Source organism: Molothrus ater, chromosome 3 (assembly GCF_012460135.2).
Source record: "Molothrus ater isolate BHLD 08-10-18 breed brown headed cowbird chromosome 3, BPBGC_Mater_1.1, whole genome shotgun sequence".
Classification (NCBI taxonomy): Eukaryota; Metazoa; Chordata; class Aves; order Passeriformes; family Icteridae; genus Molothrus; species Molothrus ater.
In genome coordinates, this window is record NC_050480.2 from 33,700,872 (window position 1) to 33,720,773 (window position 19,902).

General features: G+C 37.3%; 1 protein-coding gene across 6 annotated transcripts in view; it reads left to right on the forward strand.

Moving 5' to 3' along the window:
• SPAST (spastin) overlaps positions 1 to 19,445 on the forward strand; it is a 38,896-nt gene extending 19,451 nt beyond the window's left edge. For all 6 annotated transcript variants that reach the window (XM_036379744.2, XM_036379745.1, XM_036379741.2 and 3 more), the window contains 10 exons: positions 2,884 to 2,958; positions 4,175 to 4,246; positions 4,769 to 4,844; positions 5,391 to 5,482; positions 7,298 to 7,377; positions 8,205 to 8,247; positions 8,855 to 8,934; positions 10,586 to 10,656; positions 12,491 to 12,531; positions 13,774 to 19,445. In XM_036379744.2, coding sequence (XP_036235637.1) covers positions 2,884 to 2,958; positions 4,175 to 4,246; positions 4,769 to 4,844; positions 5,391 to 5,482; positions 7,298 to 7,377; positions 8,205 to 8,247; positions 8,855 to 8,934; positions 10,586 to 10,656; positions 12,491 to 12,531; positions 13,774 to 13,896 — 753 coding nt within the window. In that variant the 3' untranslated portion in view covers positions 13,897 to 19,445. The remainder of the gene's footprint in view (positions 1 to 2,883; positions 2,959 to 4,174; positions 4,247 to 4,768; positions 4,845 to 5,390; positions 5,483 to 7,297; positions 7,378 to 8,204; positions 8,248 to 8,854; positions 8,935 to 10,585; positions 10,657 to 12,490; positions 12,532 to 13,773) is intronic.
• The last annotated feature ends 457 nt before the right edge of the window (positions 19,446 to 19,902 follow it).

The window sequence follows — 19,902 nt, forward strand, 5'->3', positions numbered from 1 at the left end:
AGCTATAGCTGTGTCTCCAGCCCTATATGGCCATGTAAGGGACAAAGCCCCAAACTGGAAGGGTGATATGGGAGAGGTTTGTGTAGGTAAATTAGGTTGTGACACTCTCTGTTTGGAAATATGTTACTGTTATTATGGTCATCCTCTCTGTGAGTGTGTTGGTCAGACACTGAATATTTTATTCACAGATGGAAGGGATACAAAGAAGTGTAGTGAACAACCAAATACACTGAGATATATAACATTTGAGGGCAGATTTCCTCTTTACTTGGCTGTATGGAAGTTGATCATTTAGGCTTTTATTTATCATAGGTGGTACCTCAATTACTGTGACTGTTTAAATTCGGGCCTAGTCTGCATACTACTGGAATATTCTGAGCTACTTTTAAGGAAAAAAAAAAATTGGTCATTTTCTAAAGCTGAACTCACTAAAAGTTGCAGTACTTTTGAGGAAATTGCATGTAATGATTTCCTATAGTGCTTTCATGAGATCCCAGCTGGAGTGTCCAGTTCTGGGCTCCCCAGCACAGGAAGGGCATGGGCCTGTTGGAGCAAGTCCAGAGGAGGAACAGCAGAATCAGGGGGCTGGAGCACCTCTCCTGTAAGGAAACGCTGAGAATTGGGGTTGTTAAGCATGGAGAAGAGAGGGCTCCAGGCTGACCTTACTACATTTTTTCAGTACCTGAAGGAGACCTAAAAGAAAAGTGGTGAGGAACTGTTTACAAGGGCAGGTAGTGACAGAACAAGGGAAAATGGCTTCAAACTGAGAGTAGGTTTAGATTTGGATATTATGAAGAAATTATTCACTGTGAGGATGATGAGACACTAGAACAGGTTGCCCAGAGAAGTTATGGATTCCCCATCCTGGAGTTGTCCAAAGCCAGATTGGAGGGGGCTTTGAGCAGTGTGCTCTAGTGGAAAATGACAGGGAAGCTGGATGTAGATGATCTTCCAAGTTCTTTCCAACCCAGTCCCTCTTTATGATTCTGTGATTATTGAAGAAAAATTGCTGTTTGTACTTTTTGTTTGCTTGTGTGTCTCATTTGTTATGTGGACAGGTGGCTGGAGTTGCCCTATGGTTTTCCTCTTAATGCAGCTACTGGTTTTGAAGCAGCATAGGGAAGAAACCTTAAACCTGGCATAGCATCACAGAAATATGAGCTGTAAGGAGAAAAAAGCTTTGGCAACAAATGTGTGTGCTCAGATGTTGTTATGCAGAAGGAAGATGTCATTATAGCATCTCTGTTACTGCAGTGCAATAGTATGTCAAGTGTGTTGTTCAGTGACACCAACACTGTGAGCTGGGTGGGAAGGACTTGGAGATGGGAGGCTTGGAGTAGCTTTTCCAGTAACATGGTATATTCAATAAGGTTGTCTCATATTGCAATGGGCCTGACCTTGGTGTAGGTTGAGATGTAATAAGGACAGAGAATCCCATGAATTTTTAAACTTTCCTTGGAAGTAGAGAGGGTTGATTTTATTCTTTATAAATGAGCACAGTAGGTGTGGCAACTGTAGGGGGATACTTTGTAAGTTAACACTAGTTCAGTTTTGGTCTTAATGAGTTTTGAACTCAAATTCATATTTAACAAGCCAGTGGTATTTTTGTAGGAGAGCAAAAGTTGGGGTACATAAGCAGGAAACATTGGTTGAAACCATTTCAGTGGTAAGATGCTATTGAAATGTTAGCAGTTCAGACCATGTTAAGTATAATTACCTTGTTAACAAAAACTTGAAAAGCTTTGTGTATCTCAGTAATAAATGTCAGTGCAGCTGAACTGTAGGTGATGATCAAGGTGAGAAAAAGTTACAGATTTGGTCTGGGCTGTGTGAAAATGGTTGAACTCCCCAAGAATTATTTCAAGCAAAAGAAGTCAGACAATAAATGCACATGGTGGTAAGCAGCATGGAAAGCAGAAGCTCTGGAGTGTTCACTTAGTGAATAGCTGGGTAACTACTTTTAGGGATCAGAGTCAAGCACAAACAAAATACTGTGGATGATGAAATGATAAGAGAAAACACATGTTGGTCAGTCAGGACAGAAATATAACACTGGAAATGGAGCTATGTGTTGTCATGGATATTGTGGAAAGGAATGCCTACAGACAGTGCTAATTACATGTGGGATGTATATGAGATACCCTCCTATTGCTTTTGCTTTGTTTATTGGAATTACTGGAAGCTGGAAGGGAGGGGTGAGTATTGAGACCAAAAAAGAAATTCTGAGACTTTTGAGGGAAGGGATAAAGACAAAGTGCTAGAGAAAAATAGTCAAGAGTAATAACTAAAAGTTATGTATTCTGTGAGAATTTGTAGACTTGCTTGCCCTAGGTGTGATCCTGGATTTTATAGAGTAGGAAAGATGAATCTAGTGAGAAGTGAGAGAGAGATATGACTGTCAGTAGCATAGAGAGAGTAGGTGGTTGTTAAGTAATATTTTAAGTAATTTTGTTGAAAGCTTGTCTTCTCAAGTTTCATTTAATAAGGAAAGATTAAGGAGCTCTTCCATATGGAATTAGTAAGAACACTACTTTAACTCTCCATTGTACACCTTCATTACTCCCTTTTTAACTGGAATTGAATCTTTAAACTTGATAGGCTAGTCTGTCTTGTGGAAAGTGTTTTAAACTGCTTGCACAGTGCATCCAGGCACAGAAAAATTACAACATAATTTAGCTGCTGCGTGGGAAACAATAGTGGTGTGCATTAGGTCAAGTTAGTATCAGAGTGTAGTTCTCTCAAAGCCTGCACTGTTGTGGCACTCACTGCTACTGTTACTGTCAGTACTAGCCAGTGTCCTCAGTCTTAAACCATTTTCTTGCAAAGGTAAAGTAACATATTCTTCAAATCTTTGATGATAACTTATGATGATGTCCTTTTCAGTTATTTACAGGTCTGAGAGCTCCTGCACGTGGTTTATTGCTGTTTGGCCCACCAGGAAATGGGAAGACAATGTTGGTGAGAAAATCACTTCCTGCATGAGTTGGTGGGCTTAAAATGTAACCACAAGGGATGGCTTTCAGTTTGGGGCTTGGACTAGTAAACTGTACATTCTTACAGAATATATATTATGGTGTCATTTCATACATAAAAGGGCAAAATTGTTCTTAACCGTGGATTTTACGGAGGGAATTGCTAAACTGTTCTCTCTTTTATTATTTTCATTATGACAAGTAATATTTTAAACCAGCAAGTCCAGGTTTCATTTTCAGAGAGAGTAAAAGGAAGTGGCTTCATTTTTTTGTATAGCAGTGATTGATCAGAAATTATCTGCTCTCCACTGAAACATACTAGAAGTACATTTTGGAAATGAGGAGGGAGCACTTTAGCAAAAAAAGGGATTGTCTCACTTGCACACTGCTGTGCAAAGAGTGTAAGATCTGTGGAGCTGCCTAGCCAGAGCTTTTTTCCTCAGCCTGATGTGCTAGATCCAGGGAACTGGAGCTCCATGGCTGTGCATCAGGCAGGGAGCGTTGAGTGTCCTGATGCGGCTGAGCCAGCCACATCGTCCTGATCACATGGTGAGGCTGCAGCTGCACTCCTGCTGACACTGGAGCTGGATCAGCCCTCAAGTGCAGGAGTGTGAATGTAGAGCAGCTCATCTGTTATGTTTGACATACTGGAATATAATTGCTAATCACTAAAATTAGGTTCTATAAGCAGGCAATCATAATGTCTTGAATATGGTGAAACTGTTAAAGCAGAGGGTAGTCTGAATGAGCATTCCAACTGACTGTTTTCCCTAGCTTTCCTCTGAAAACAGCTTTTGCATAGATAAAGAAGGGGAAAAAACACTATATTTTTTATGTGATTTGATCCAACCGATGCCTTAAATTACCACCCTAAATTAGTTAAAATTGACTTAGATTTCTATTCAGGATAAATTGAAAGGAAATGAAGAATTTTATTCTTCCATAGCAAGTTGTAGTTGGCTATGGAGCTAAGGGGATTAGAAAAGTCTATGGACATTTCCCTGTTGGTGTGACTGCATAGCCATTCTCATTTGTAAGTGACCTGGATAGAAGTTTTCTGAACCATTTACAAGGTGCTCCCTTTGAAGAAATAGGGGTTTTCAAAACTGTCCATCAGGACATGAGTGGTCACTGCAGATGCAGAGAACTATCTTCAGTATGATAGCTTTTAAAAGTGTTTTTGTTTTTCCCTCCTTTCCTAGGCCAAAGCAGTTGCTGCAGAATCAAATGCTACTTTCTTTAACATCAGTGCAGCGAGTCTGACTTCAAAATATGTAAGTAGTGGCTGTAAAATACATTGATTTGAAAACACCCATGCTTTAATTGGAGCTTAAGAAAACCAGAGACTTCTGATGAGTCCTTGGTGAACTGTTAGCCTATAATGAACATAGTTTTTAAAAAGTGACTAGTGAAGTAAAAAAAAATTTGGTTTGTGCTTGTGATAAAGCAGTGTCAAAGGTTTTTCCAGCTTGGCAATGGCAGTAATGCAGATGAGTGGTTGTGGGATTTTCCATCCTTAAAAAATGGATTAGTTTGGTCCCAGCTCTCTTTCACTCTGGTAATTTAGGCACCAAAATCTTTTGACAGTTAACTCAGCTGTAATCATAAGAGAAGGTGTAGTGTTTCTTTAAAGATGTAAACAATCCCATTGTATGTACTGAACCAGTGATAATCTGAATATGTATAAATGGACTGAGTGTGGTAGGTTACTAGCACAATTTTCTGTTGGTCCTTCTGTTAGCTGTCATGTAGTAAAAATTTTTAACCCCCTAAAAATCAGTTTTTTGTTGTTTTAGGTAGGTGAAGGGGAGAAACTGGTGCGTGCTCTATTTGCAGTAGCCAGAGAACTTCAACCTTCTATAATTTTTATTGGTAAGACTTAAATTTTAACTTTTATTTACTTTCTTAAATAATCTTGCTTACCAAAGATTAGTAAGTAGTTAACTATTGGAATAGTTGGGTAAACTTCTTTTGGGTAATTTTGCAGCTCAGGACAACTGTCTCAGATATGACCTGCTGGGCAATCAGTAGTTCATATAAAGCATGTTAGATAGATTACTGTTATGTTATTTAGTTGGTGGTAATAGTGGGAAGAGGTGCTCTCTAAAAGAAAAATACTGTACTGGCTTTACAGAGTGAGTCCATTAAACTTCAAACATGAAAATATATTTTTCTTGTCCTGAGTAGTAGTTTGTCATCAGAAAGATTTCTTTTTCCCCCTCTCACTTGTGCTTGGTATTACCTATTCAAAGGCCAAAACCTCACACAGGTTTTTAAACTTTCCTAAGATCTGTCTGTCTCCTAAAGAATGAAGATCTGGTCTTCCTTAATGGAGCCTTATATTAGCAAAGGAACTTAGGCAAATACAAAAATTTTGATGTTGTATGCTTAGTTAAGATGTATTTCTTTGTTTTTTAGATGAAGTTGATAGCCTTTTGTGTGAAAGACGAGAAGGTGAACATGATGCTAGCAGGCGTCTAAAAACAGAATTTTTAATAGAATTTGATGGTGTAAGTATTTAATCTTGGTATTGTTTGATTTAGCTAAATTGGGTAAATGTAGTGGGTGCCAGTAAAACCTATAGGTGAATTACAAAGGGTTTGGCTACTGGGGCTTAGCTCAGCCTCCCTCCCACCCCACCCCACCATAATTGGCAAACAGCTTTTTTTTGGTTGTTTTTAATTTTCTACCTGCTTACTGTGGTGTTCTGGAAGATGCACTGATGGACTGAAAGGTAGTGATCTGGGGATGAGCTGTAATAATGTCTTGGAAGATTATGGACAGAAAAGAAAGGATAACAGATGGCAGTAGTAAAGGAGCTGTGAGGACAGCTGTTCTTACAGGGCAAGAGGGACATTTGAGGGTCACGGAGAGCTGAATCCATGTTTGCAATTGCATGGCTTCATGAATCACTTCTCTTTATTCTGGCAAAGCAAAACAAGATTAAATGTCTTTTAAATAGTTTTTGCTGTCAAAGGAGTGTGTGTCACAAGCATGCACTGTCAAGGGGTGAGACTTGAGGTCTGAGGATTTCCAAGAGACTAGTTTAGATTTTAAATATATATATATATATATATATATATATATATATATATATATGTATCTCATGTATACACAGTTCTGACACATTAGAAAGATTCATTTCTGTATTAGTACATCTTTTATTGAATTATAACACTTTTCTTGGTATCATAAGCTAGAGAAGACAGAATTCATTAAGAAGTGTTTAATGGCATGAATGCAATACCCAGGAAGAGGGACTGGATTTCATAGTGGGACAGACACAAATGAGATCAGAGAATTTTTCTGTCACAGCACTGTTCTTGTAGTGAATAATTTTAGTTTGTGTTCCATTAGCACAATGGAATATTGCTGCAGTGGTGAAGCAATAGTAATGAGGTAGAGGAGGAGCAGATAACAACATGGAGTGGTAGCAAGGTTGGGAAAAACTCCAAAATGAATGAATCAGGACAAATAGTACAATGTGACAGTGATACGCAGAGATTATTTAGATTATTTACACACACACACAGAGTTTTCCCTTAAAATGAAAAGGGAAAAATCAGCATAATGTAAGGTCTGCTGACTTAATATTTAAAGTGTAACTATGTCATAGAGTATTTTTGGTGAACCTTTTGAATGTGGTACAGTAGCAGTGAACCTAAATCTATAAAGAATTGAACACTAAGCGAATAATGTTGCTGATAGCCCAGAGTTTCCTCTAAAGTTTGGAAGGTCTAAGTCTCCATATTCTGGGATATAAAATGAGGGGAATTGGGAAGGAAATTGCTGTGTCTTTCTGCTATTATGGTTATTTTATAGCCTGTTTTGATTACTGGATTCGTGTGAGACCTGTGTCAGATGGATCTCTGTTCTGATTTGGGGTTCTGGCTTTACGTCAGTTCAAAATTTTAATTCTCACCCTATAGGCTTCAAAATAGTATTTTGTGTAAAAACCCCAGAACAGCAGAAAGTCTGGTTTTTTTCAACACAGTTATCCCCTGGTAACTAAACTTATGAGTGCCTTGTATAGTTTTATAGTCTCAGATTTTTCCAGGAAGCCTTTTTTGGGTTTTGGGGTTTTTTGGTTTTTTTTTTACCTTTTCCTGGTTTGACTTTACAATTATCTGAGCAATATTTTAAACCTACCTTAATGGAAAAAAACCCCAAAACATATAAATATATAAATATATAAATATATATATATATATAAAGATCCCATCAGTGTGCTGAATCCATGGCAAGTCTCTAACTGGTTTTGTTGTATTTCTGCTTAATGTAGACTGTGTAAACTGAGAGCTGGCTTGCCTTCCCACATTATATAGGTGCAGTCTTCTGGAGAGGACAGAATACTTGTGATGGGAGCAACAAACAGGCCTCAGGAGCTTGATGATGCTGTTCTCAGGTATCAAAACATCGTTTTCTGAATATACACTAAGATGATATTCATTATGAAGAACAGGTTTTGCCTACTGTCGCAGTGAAGTTTTGTAATATGTAAAAGCTGTTCAGCAAGGCTAAATTATTTAACCTCTCAAAGAGGGGCTCTTTTCTTTTGAGATGTATCTACACAGTCATGGTGGTCTTGCAATAGTCTGAAACAGTAGTACCTGTTGAGGTCACGTCAGTGGTTTTTAAATTTCTTTAATTTAATATTTTACTTTTTTGTTATTTGGATTGTAATGGCAAAATAAAGGAGGAAATTTGATCAGTATTCCAGATTGACCAGAAATCTAGTATTTCTTCTCTGTGAATATTGTCTTCTGACATCCCATGCAATTACAGATCTTGCTGTAGACTTGCCTTAGGACTTTTTTGCTAAAAGTACTCATACTTTATTATCTTTTCTCTCTTGATTGAGGAAAATAGATATGTCAGCATTGCCTGAAGAAATTATTCCAAAGACTTTTTTCTGTAAAAATTAAATTAAATTAAGAATTAGGAGAGGCTTCATTTCATTGCTGGTGGTCAGTGGTATTTCTACCTTTAGAGTGTTTCCCCTCTGGGAGGAGTCTTGTAGATTCAGATAAGAGTAAGGTGGCACCAGTAGCTTCTACATATTTTGTTTGGTTGTTGGTGGTTTTTTTTTTTCAAAATTTCCAGTTCCACTTCCTAGAATTTGTTGATGAAAGTGAATTTTTGTCACTTAACCAAACCAAATGTTAGATTTGTATGGGATAACTAGTTACAGAATAGTGTGAACAATGTATACATGTTTGGGTTTTTTTTCAGACGCTTCACCAAACGGGTATATGTGTCTTTACCAAACGAGGAGGTAAGTATTGTTTTCTACCCACATTTTTAAGACACTTATAGGCAATTCTTAACTTCCCCTTGTGGATGATTACAGTTCTGTGAACTAACTTCTGGCTCGCCTTGACCATATACACTGTGCATTAATTCTGAGAACTATTTTAAGATTTGTGGGGTTTTTTTCACTCATACTAGTAGCAAATCTGGTGGTAGCTACTCAGTACTTCTTGACTAGTGAGGTGTTGCTTACAGACTGGCAGATGTGGGCAAGTCTGAACTAGGACTTAGAGGAGCATGTTTGTTTGGCTGAAGGGAGAGTGTTTTATTGCAAAAGACAGAAGTAATTTTCCTAATGTTTGTCAGTTCAACAGGAGATCAGGAATTTTGATGAAGATTCTAATTCTTCTTGATACTAGTAGTTAGGCTCTTGGTCTTGTATTTGGCCAGTCCTTATCTCTGCTCCTGAAGAGATGATACTGCACAGTCTAATTGCACAAGCACTATGGGCAAGTTGAAACTGGTGAAGCACAAAAGCAAAACTGACAAAAGCGTAGTTCTGTTCTTGCAACACAATTGTAAGTGTTCCATGAAAACGAGTTTTGCATCTGATAATTTTATCTTCTTTTCAGACAAGATTGATTTTGCTTAAAAATCTTCTAAGTAAGCAAGGAAGTCCATTAACCCAAAAAGAGTTGGCTCAACTAGCTAGGTAAGTATTTTGTAACCATACTAAATAAATATATTCCTCTACTGCATTCATTCAGACTGTTTAATTCATTCAAAATGTAACTAATGTAAATGATCCAAGAGCAACAACATGAATTCATTTATTTGGGGAAGATGGTTCCCTGTCAGGCTGTATGAAAGTGGTTTTATATATGCATATATAAGATACACCCAGTCAGGTTTCTGTTGTTGAAACATGCTCATCAGCTCTTTCCTTTGAGGAGGAGGGAGGAGGGATGCTTCTTTCCACCCGTCCCTCAAGGAGTCCAGCTCTCCTCCCTGATGCAAAAAGATAGCACCAGTTTTGCACTTGGCATTCATTTCACATAAAAGGCAAGTTCTCTTTGCTGGTGCCTTGCTAGGCTTGTTGAATGTAGCAGAACAACATAGCAGAACAAGCACTGGATAATTTTAGGTTCTTTTCACTTTCAAATTTGATCGGGAAAATGTGGGTTAATTTTTCCCTCCTCTTATGAAATAGAGTTATTTTATGTTTTTCATCTTTGAGATTGACACAGTACTGCTGTTAGTCACCTAAATCTAATAATTTGTATGAAGGAGATTAGACTAAAAAGCAGGTAGGGCAGGAAGGAGTGAAGACATTCTGTGAGATAGCAAAGATAGGCAGGTGGATGTACTTCAGTCTGTTTCTCCTTGTGGTAGAACAACAGAGGTTAGTACACTCTTGGATGTAGCATTTGTCAGCCTCTTAGTAATGCTGCAGAAGTTGATGTGTCATCCAACTGAATATATTCCCTCTGTGCTTGAAGGTTGTTAGCTCAGGCCACATTTAGGCTGCAGTAATAGCTAACTGGAGGAAAAACACAGTCAGTGTCCTGTATTCTAACTGCAAATGTAAGAACCAAATTACAAATGCAACTTGAGTACACCTTTTTTAAAGGGTTTAGAGAAAATGTAAAAGTTGAGCATCCTGCCTGCTTCTTTTTCCATCTCTTTTTGTTTTGAAAGAGAGAAGTATTTAACTTCCATTATGATTTTGTGTTCCTTTGCCCCTCTGCAACTTTTTCTACAAACTATAACAGACTTTATGATCTCCAGAAGACTAAGCTCTTGTTGCTGCAGCTAGCCACTGTTCTTACAAGGGTGCTGGTTTTGTTTTTAAATTTTCCTTTAGGTAACCTGAACTACTCATTTTCACTGATCTTGGCATTTTGTATTATTGGCTTCCTGGTTCAGTGGAGGCCTTTTTTCTCTAGAGGGTTTCAGTGGTTAACTTGGATATTGTCTAATTCTGGAACAGCTCCCACAGAGTGTACAGGACAATTGAGGTTTTGGTTTTACGGTAATTGACAAATGTTGATAAACTACTGGTACAGAATTCTCCTACAGAAATAGTAAATGTGATTGGAATCTGATTTCATCTACAAATCCTAGGTGCTGCCTTTTTTTTTTTCTAGAATGTTATTTGGGACTTGAATATCTGTACTTTAAATTTAATCTGTGAAAGATCACTTATACTGAACACACTTCTGATTTATTAAACTTGAAAAATAACATCAAAGTAATACTTCTTCTGATTAAGTAACACTTTGATTATCTGCAATTAAATTGATTTGAAGCAGGTTTTTGGGTTTTTTGCTTCCTCCTTGACCCCACTTTTTCCTTTGCCAAAGAATGACAGATGGATACTCTGGAAGTGACCTAACTGCATTAGCAAAGGATGCAGCACTGGGCCCCATTCGAGGTAAGCTGCAGAGATTTTTATTGAGGTTTTGACATTAGAGTTATATTTTCTTGCATCTTTATAATTCTCAAACCTCTGAAATTTAACTTTTTTCATTGGATTTTAGTCTGTTCCTCATAATAGCATCTTTATAAGATTTACTTACACAAAACCCTTCAGCATCTCGCCATGTGAAACAAAGTTTTTGTGTCATCGGAGAAAAGCAGTGTGAAGTGTTTCTTGCTGATTTGTAGGGTTTTTAACTAGTGTCTTTCTGAGACTGGTGTCAGTTGTAGCTAAATTACTACTTGAATAGCAATTGCTGATTGTGTTACTTGCCTTTTTAAAAGAGTCAAGTGTCTTTGAAGTCAAAGGGAAGGAAAACTGAAACAAGCTATTTTATGGGTTTTTTCTAGATACAGTTTGAATGGCATAGCTTTTTATATTTTTAACTCTTAATGGTGAATTGTGATCCAGATGACAACTCTGAATGATCTAGAGTTTTACTTATATTTGTTCTTTCTCTGACATATCCAGCTAGGAAAAACCCACAGTTTTAATGTGAATACTTTTTTCCAACACTTCCTCTCTTTGTTCTCTTTAACTAGCTAGTTGTGTGTCCAGTAGCCACATCTGAGGGAACTGATCCACATCTGAGGGAACTGATCTTGTTTAGTGGAGATCAGTAGCAGGATTTTTGTGTAGAAAAGATTGTGAAGATTTGGTCTTAGTTTTCTGTTTGTAGACATATTGTCCTACTTTACAGAAAGGTACTAAAGGCAGGCAGAGCAGAAGTGTTCTGTAATATCAGCCTATTATGTGTAAATAAAAATTGTTGCAACTCTCTTATTTATGGGGAGGAGATGTCTGTTAATGTTTTGTGGGTGTGTTTATTATTTTTTAAATTCTGTAGCATGCATTTTTGCCAGTGCACTGTCTCTTTTGAAAGCAGCTGTTGGAATGTAATGTTTTTTACACATTTCTTTCAGCTGCTGAATTTGTAAACCACATCTTTCACAATCCTGCGTAATAACTGGGAAACAGAGCTGCATTAAATGGCTCTCATAAGAGACATCATGACTCCTAAGAATTTGAATATATTTATTTTAGAGTGGTGGAATTAATAATGTATGCATTTAGGTATGCAGGCTTTACTTTGCTGATGACTCACTTCACACGCAAGTCCATTTCAAGAAGAGACCGTGTAACATTGTGCAACACATTTCTTTCACTTGTTCCTGTTTTCCATATAAAACAATATATTTTTGAAAATGTTTTGTGATATTATCCTTGCCAATCCTATCTAGGTTCTTTTTCTTGTACTCTCCTAGCAAAATGTTTGCTGTTACCTGTTAATACCATGAGCTTATTGCAAGTTAAAAAAAAAAAAAAATTGGTGAATGATGCCAGCATGTTCAGATCCCATGAGTGCAGAATAGGGCAAGAAGCACTGTGATGTGCCCTGCCTGATTTTATTTCAGTGTTCTTGGCTGATTGTACCTTCTGTTTCCAGAAATTCAGTAGGGAGGCTGTGGATACCACAGTTAATATGGGGGAGGTAGCTCTGTTGGCTTGTGTGCTCTTTTCCATACTTTAGGAAAAAGGAATTATTCTGCTATCACTTTGTGCTGCACCTGCAGTAACTGAGTGTGGGAGCAGCCTGGTTGAGGAGCTGATAAATGGGGAAGGAGGCAAAAACATAATGTACCTTTCTTTATAGGAGAAAGGTATAATTTTTAGCTGCACATTTTTTTCCCAGAATATAAGTGCTTTTAACATGTTTTATTTGTCAGAAGTGATGAAAGTTTTCTTACGAAACTCACCCATCGATTTTTTTTTTTTTTTTTTTTAACAGAATTAAAACCAGAACAGGTGAAGAACATGTCTGCCAGTGAGGTAAGCTGTTTTAGCAGCTGTATATTCCCCTTTCAATAGAAGGCTTTCTCACTAGAAACTATTAAGGTCCCTTTTTTATGTGTAGTATCATACAAAATAGGATAATTTTGGGGGGTATTACCCTTTTTAATCACTTCTTCATTAAAGAAAATTCTGTAGAAATAGAGATTAAGAAGATCTGTCCTCAGATGTCAGAGGTTCATGGGTAGTTTATTGGCTTTCAGGCTTCAGAGCACTTCTTTCTCTGTTAGTAAGTCTGTTGTTCTTCATTTCAGCTGACTGTCCTGTCTTTTCCTTCACACTGAACTGCAGTATTTGTTACCTAGCTGATGTCAGAGGCCTGGCTATTATTTACTGCAGTGTTACTTCCCAAGAACATTCCCAGAAGTATTATGTGAAATTACTTCTACCCCCTCCACCGCATCTTTACATGAAGGAGGTTAACTTAGGGAGAACCTAAAACAGATTTGTGCATGTATATGAATAATACTTGCATTAATTGACATGTACCATCATAAAGAAAAAGATTAGGCTCCTGACCACAAACTGCAGCTGTAAACATGAAAAAAAAAAGGCGATTGGTCCTGTGTACAGAAGTTTCTGTTCAGGTGTGTGTGCAAACCACGGTTCAACAGGGGAAAATGAAGTAAAACTTCATTTCTCAGTTGCTTTTTGTGTTTAGCCTGAGGTCGTGGCCAAAGCTATAAGCTGGAAGGGTTTGTTGCTGGGAGGATAACAGCATCTGTGATAATTTGTTGTGATGTCCTCATATGCACCAGCCCACACCACCTACTGAAACAGGAAGAAATGACACAGTCTAATGAGCGGTTTAGTAACAAGGCAGATCTTACTATTGGCAAGTGTTAGTTTATTAAAAATGGTACATACTGGTAGTCTTAAATTACAAGATTCTTGCATCGGGTCATAGAATAATAGAACACCCTGGTTTGGAAGGGACCCTCAAAGATCACCTGGTCCATCCTTTTGTGGGAAAGGGAGCTTAGATGAGATTATTTAGCGCCCTGCCCACTCATATCTTCAAAACCTCCAGCAATGGAGACTCTACCACATTCTTGGGGGGTTGTTGCAGTGAATGTCTACTCTGCAAAAAAAATTCGTTCTTACATCAAGATGCAGCACTCATAGAATGTGTTTTGTTAAAAGTGAATACTCAAGTACTTCCTCTGTAAACAGAAGTACATGAACCACTTGTGACCCTGATGTCTTTCATTTTCCGTTTAGATGAGAAACATCAAGCTGTCAGATTTCACAGAGTCTCTGAAGAAGATCAAGCGCAGTTTGAGCCCTCAGACCCTGGAGGCGTACATCCGCTGGAACAAGGACTTTGGAGATACCACAGTGTGAGACACTACTTGAAGTGAAACACTCCTGCCTGGGGAGAGCAGTTGGTGCAGACAACTGGGAAGCAGCCAGAGTTTACAGGACTTTACAGATATTTAAGTATCTGCATTAAAACTTGAGATTGAGAAAATATACAATGTGAAATGTGTTCATCAAAGCCTCTTTGCCATTTAGTGAGGATTTACACACTGTAAGTAAGAGCACAACAGGACTTGAGAGAAGTAAGATTCCTAGCAATCTGATTCTGGTTTGAACATTAATATATGTATATTGTTTCTGCTACAAGGCTCTGATGATATTGATCATTGGAGAACCTTTCCTATGTTGTGTGTGTGGTTTTTTTGTTTTTAATTTTGCCATGACATTGACGAACAATGGACTTGGAACAATAATGTTCAATTTGAGGTTTGTAAACTGCAGTTCTTTTTTTGACTTTTTTATCCTTAATGTGCCAAATAAAACAATTTCCCTGTGCAGAGTGGAAGAACAGCATTGGGGACTTACGATTATTAAATTGATAAAAGTAGCTGGTCTGTTATTATTTGTCTTTTTGTTTTGTTGTAATGTGACTGAGTTGTTCACAGGATGGGTTTAAAGAAGACCTTTGATAGCAGAACAGCAAAAAACCCCAACCTTATAAAACCAATTCAAACTGCCTTTTAAAAGAAAAATTACTAAATAAAAGAATAGACTGAGATACTCATTTAGTGGCAGTATTTTCTCTTAATGCATTTTGTAACGCTTTCATTGGTAGAATGTTAGCTTATGCTTACTGTGTACAACTTGAGCCCAGCTGATGTTTGAGAGAGTAGGTGATGCTAATTGTTGAGTTTCAGAAATGATGTGTTTCTACCCTGTATTTTGGTCTGTTTATGATAATTGAAAGTAAAATTTCCATTGTGATAATTTTTTTAATCTCCACGTGTAAGCATTATAATATGAGGCTACATGTTTAATACATGGCACACATTAATGTTTTTATAGCTTTCATATGTTTCAGTTTATATATTAAAGTATGAAACACTCAACTGATCTGCTTTTTTAAAAAGAAACTGCATCTTTGTACAAATACTTGTTTTTATTATATAAATGACAAGCTATTAAAAAAACCAAACTCATAAATGAGAGCCTTTAAATACCATAATAAAGGAAAGCATTTTTGCCTTTACTTCTAAAGGCCCAACATCTTGTTTACAAATTCTACACTGATAAAACACAGATGTTTGCAAGGCAGAACACTAGTTCCTTGTTAAAGCAGGTTTGTGGGTTGTTGGGTTCTTTGTTTTTTTGGTTGGTTTGGTTTTGTTTTTTTCCACCTCTCCCAACTTAGCGATACATGAAAATGCATATTGTTTGTTGTTGTTTTAATGAAAATATGTTGTAAGTGTTGTTTGCTTTTGGTCTTAACAGAAAATTTGGTTTTAATTTTTCATTTAACTTATTTTTTTAACTATTTACCTGAAAGTTGACTATAAATAATATATTATATGTATATATGAAAAAAAAAAACCAACTCTAGAGAGATGCAGTTGTAGGTATAGTAATACTCTGAGAGGACTGTGCTCACTGTGTGGTATTGAGTACTAAGTAGCAGAAACTCTGTCATACCTTTGAGATGCACATATGCAATATGTTTGGGATTGTTTTGGTTTTTTTTTTCAACCAGAGATGCTTTTAACTGGTTTTAAGATTAAAAGCAATCAAATAAGAGAAGATTGTGTTCCACTACTATGCCTTTTGAAATAGTCTAACCAAACCACGTCTAGCCTTCTAAGGATAGGACTCTCTCAAATTAGTATGTCTTATGTAAATGAAATGTGACTTTGGTTCCTCTGACTCACTTTTCTGGAGAAATACTAAAAGATTTCAGATTCTTAAGTCTCATGTCTTGCTTTGCCTTAGCTCTGCCTTCAGTAGACCATCTCTGTTGTTGGAGATTCCTGGCTGACTTGATCCATATTTGTAAAATTCTTCATATTGCTAAGCATGAATATTACTGTTGTACTAGCATCTGCCACATAGCTACAGCTAAGAAAGGGCCTTGGTTTTATTCATAAAGCTCTGGTAGATATTCCTTGAGATCCTTTGCAAATGAGAACTTCAAAGATAACGCTTCTGGTTTTGAGTGTTCCTAAATGATTGTTACAAAACTGTTTGTTCCTCAAAATTAAGTGGACAAAACCTACTGGTTATTTATTTCAAATGCATACTCATTGGCATGGGATAGGTACCTGAAGTGTTGAGATAGAGGTCCTCATCCCCTAAAGTAGCACCAGTATGCAGCACAAGGAGTCAGAATCACCAGCTGCTACACAAAAAGAAAGGGACCAGCCCTTTCACTAGTTTGTACAACCAGTTCAGGTCAAGAGAATCTGTGTGACTGGTACAGCTGCTTTTTGGTCTTCTGTTATGCCTGATTGTTTTCTGCTTAGTGGATGAACTACAGCCCTATAAATTAATGCTGGAACACAGTAAAAAGAAGAAAATTTTGTTCTGCAACATCAGTTTGCCCCACAGCTGCTGGACACTTAGCCCATGGCCAGGTGCTGTTTGGTTCATAAATTTCCTTTAAATGTCTTGTCTTATGCTATTTTCTGAATACTGTCTTTTAAGAGTAATTCTGTTCTGCTTAAGGCATTATCTTGCATCTTACTCCTCATTTTACATGTACTAAGTCCCAGCTCAGTGATTCCATCTATATGTTGGATTAACTGTGTATAAAAGCAGATCTGGGGAAAAACAACCACAATAACAGAAAGAAACCACCAAACCTTCCCCCCTCCCCCCCCAAAAAAAAAAGAACCCATCCAAAAAAAACCACCCCAAATAACCACAAATTACCTGTATTTCCCAAGGCTGTAGTACTTACACAGAACTTTACCAGCTGGATTTTCCATAAAATCAAGTTATGTTCTAATACTATGCCTCAAATCAGGATAAACAGGACAGCAGTTTGGGTGCTTTTAACTTTTGTCAAGACTAGCAGTCCATTAGCTCTCTGGACTGATTTTTTTCCTTTGTTTCTTTTTTTTCCCTCCTTTTATTTTCTGTGAATCTGCCCACTGCTAGTGAATGAGCAACTTGACCCACTTTTTTGACATGACTAGTAAGCAGCTTGTCTGGCTCTCTGCCAGTGTTTTACTGACTTTCAAGTGTAGCAGTTACTGGAGGGGGAAAATAAAACTAACCCAAACCCCTTGTGTTTTTCTAACAACCCTCTTCATACATCTTCCTGCTTTTATTAAGCAGGAGCCACATTTTTTGTCTTTCAACATACTGGAAGAACAGTATGTAGATTTCTCTTTCTCCTTAAAATAAGAATATTTTCTGTGTTATGATGCTCCTTTACTAATGTTGACTTTTCTGTGGACTACAGCAAACCTGTACAGGTTCTCTGCATATGCAAAGATAAAATCAACACAGAATACTAAAGATAAGCCTTAAACTAGGGTATTTATGCACAAATAAATCTGTCCTGTTAGTTTCTTAGACTTTACAGCTTTTAGAGTATCAGAAATAGGCATTGTGCCACTGAGATGTCTCGCTTACTCAAAGCCAGTTGCTAGGTACAATTCTGTTGAATATGCCCTGCAACTTTATGTAGGTAACAAATGTGATAATAACACTTTAAAATGAGTAAGAATGGGATCTCTGAACTGAGAAGGTGTGTTGTCACTGCACTAATTAGAGACTATTGCTGGTTTTTCTGTTCCTTTCTCTCAAGTGTTTTTAAAATGACAGTTTTTATACATCTAACTCAATTAACCTTACCTTCTGGTGTAAGATAAATAGTATTTTTTCTATTCTAGACAAGTGGGGTTTAGCACTGCTTTGCACTGCTGTCATGTCCCTCTTGTGAAATTTAAGTACTTTGTACTGGGAATACTGAAGTCAGATATGCTGGCAAATGGAACTGAGACATCTGTTCTGAACTGGAAAGCAGTGTTCTCCTTAGGGCTTCCTTCATCATCTATGGTGAGACTTGGTGCCCTAGATTTCCTTAGTGCTTTCCTACCCAAGACATGGATGATGCATGGCTGTGCCTAGGACGTGCTTCTCCAGTGCTTTAGTGATGCTTCTGCATGTGGCAGCTTTGGGAGGGGGCCAGTGCTACTGTACCTGACCAGGTTTTCATTCATTTTCTGTGGTGCCCTCAAGCTTTTGTGATGCTTTAAGTTGTTGGGGTTTCTACCAGATATCAAAAATGGAATGAAGAGTAGCAAGCAAGTAGTCAATGCAATTGTTATCTCAGTCATTGTGCTAATTAGAGGCAGTTTTACTATTAGTTTCTCTTGAGCTGCTGTTTAGTGTTGAAGAATGTTGTTTTACTGACCTATGTGAATTTTCATGCTTAGGATGATCTGCAGACATCCTAAGAGATGACCAATTGATCAGCTATTTTCTTTTAGAATTTCTTATTTAATGATAACTTTCAGTATCTTTTCTTTTAATTACGGTAATTATAATTCCACAGGATGAGGAAGTTAAGCTGTCACTTCCTGCAAATACAAAATCATCTTGTAAAATATGGGGAAATCTGTATTGTGTTTTTCCTGCTTCTTGTGTAAATCATTAACTGTCTTAGAGTGGAAACTTCTTACCTTGTCAATAACTACCTCCTGAGTTCAGCAATAATTGGCAAGGTACACACTCCTCTGGTGGATACAACATACTGGCTCAACACTGCAGATTCTTCAGAGTCTGATGGTTTGATTTCAAAATGCTTGACATTACTTTTGGAACCTATGGTGATGAACCTTGTTTTGCTGTAAGACTTTCCTTGCCTTCATAAGACACACTTCTTAAAAAAGCCTTTCTTCAGAGAAGGGGCTTTGAGGATTAAAGGTCGGTGCTCTGTAGGTGGTTAATACAGGTGTAGTGCTCAAGATGCCGGGGTGTGGCTCTCACTTGTGCAGGTTCTCTCCCATTAGAAGTGGGGAAGAAAGTATTTTGTGAAATAGTCACACACCTGTCAAAGGGACTGCAAACACAGAAACTGGTTTTGCTACATGAGTCCCATTTTTAGTCGTCTGAAGGGCTAGTCAGTATTTTTCAGAAATTTGTATTAAAGTGATGAAAACCAAAGGTGGAGACAAAACACCATACCCAACCCTGTAAAATATATTGGACAACTCCAATCTGGGATGGGATTCATTTTTGTATTTTGTTGTTTAGAAGCACTTTTGTTTCATTGTTCTTTTAAGAATGTTTTCTGAAATGTTAAACACCATTTTACTAATAGCAATGTAAAAAGCATGACAAGCAGTCACATAGCTTTAGCTTACAATAAAATGTTTTGTTTGTCCTGTTATTACTGTTTTCTTGTCTGTTTATCAGATAAAATGTCCAAAACTAAAAGCCTTTTCATTAAACTTGAAGACTATTAAATTGCTGCTGGTTTTAAAAAAACATTTAAAAACATCAGGTGTTGTATACCAGATGATGGAACAATAAATATGTAAATAAATCAGTTTCTAAAGAACATAACTCAAGTTCTTAAAACTAATGTAAACAGAAGTGCTACTTCCTAAATAAATGTGCTTAAACTGAAAGTGTGTGCTTATCCTAGTCTTGCTAGATCATGGTGAAAACCAGGAGTTTTCACATAACTAATTCTGGTGGTCATGGGGAAGTCCTGAAAAATTTGGAGCAAATTTGCTTGGCCTCAAAATGGCTTTTCTTTTGCCTGGGGGAGAGTGCTGCTGTTAGTTCTGAGTTAACAATATAATTTCTTTACTTATCCCCATTGCCTTATCATTTGTAATTCTCTGTCTTGAGGCTGCATCTGGACTGCTTACAGCTATGAGGGGTGTTCTGTTATTAGAGTTACATCCTGAAGATAATCAAACTTTATTTTTTAAAGACATTTTAATATTACGTATCTGGCAGCATGAGGGGTCTTCAAAAAAACAGCCATGACCACTGCCTTCCACATATCATCATGTAAATCAGTGCTAAAACAAACCAACCAAATAAAAATCAATACAGCAAGGAGGAAAAAACCCAGTG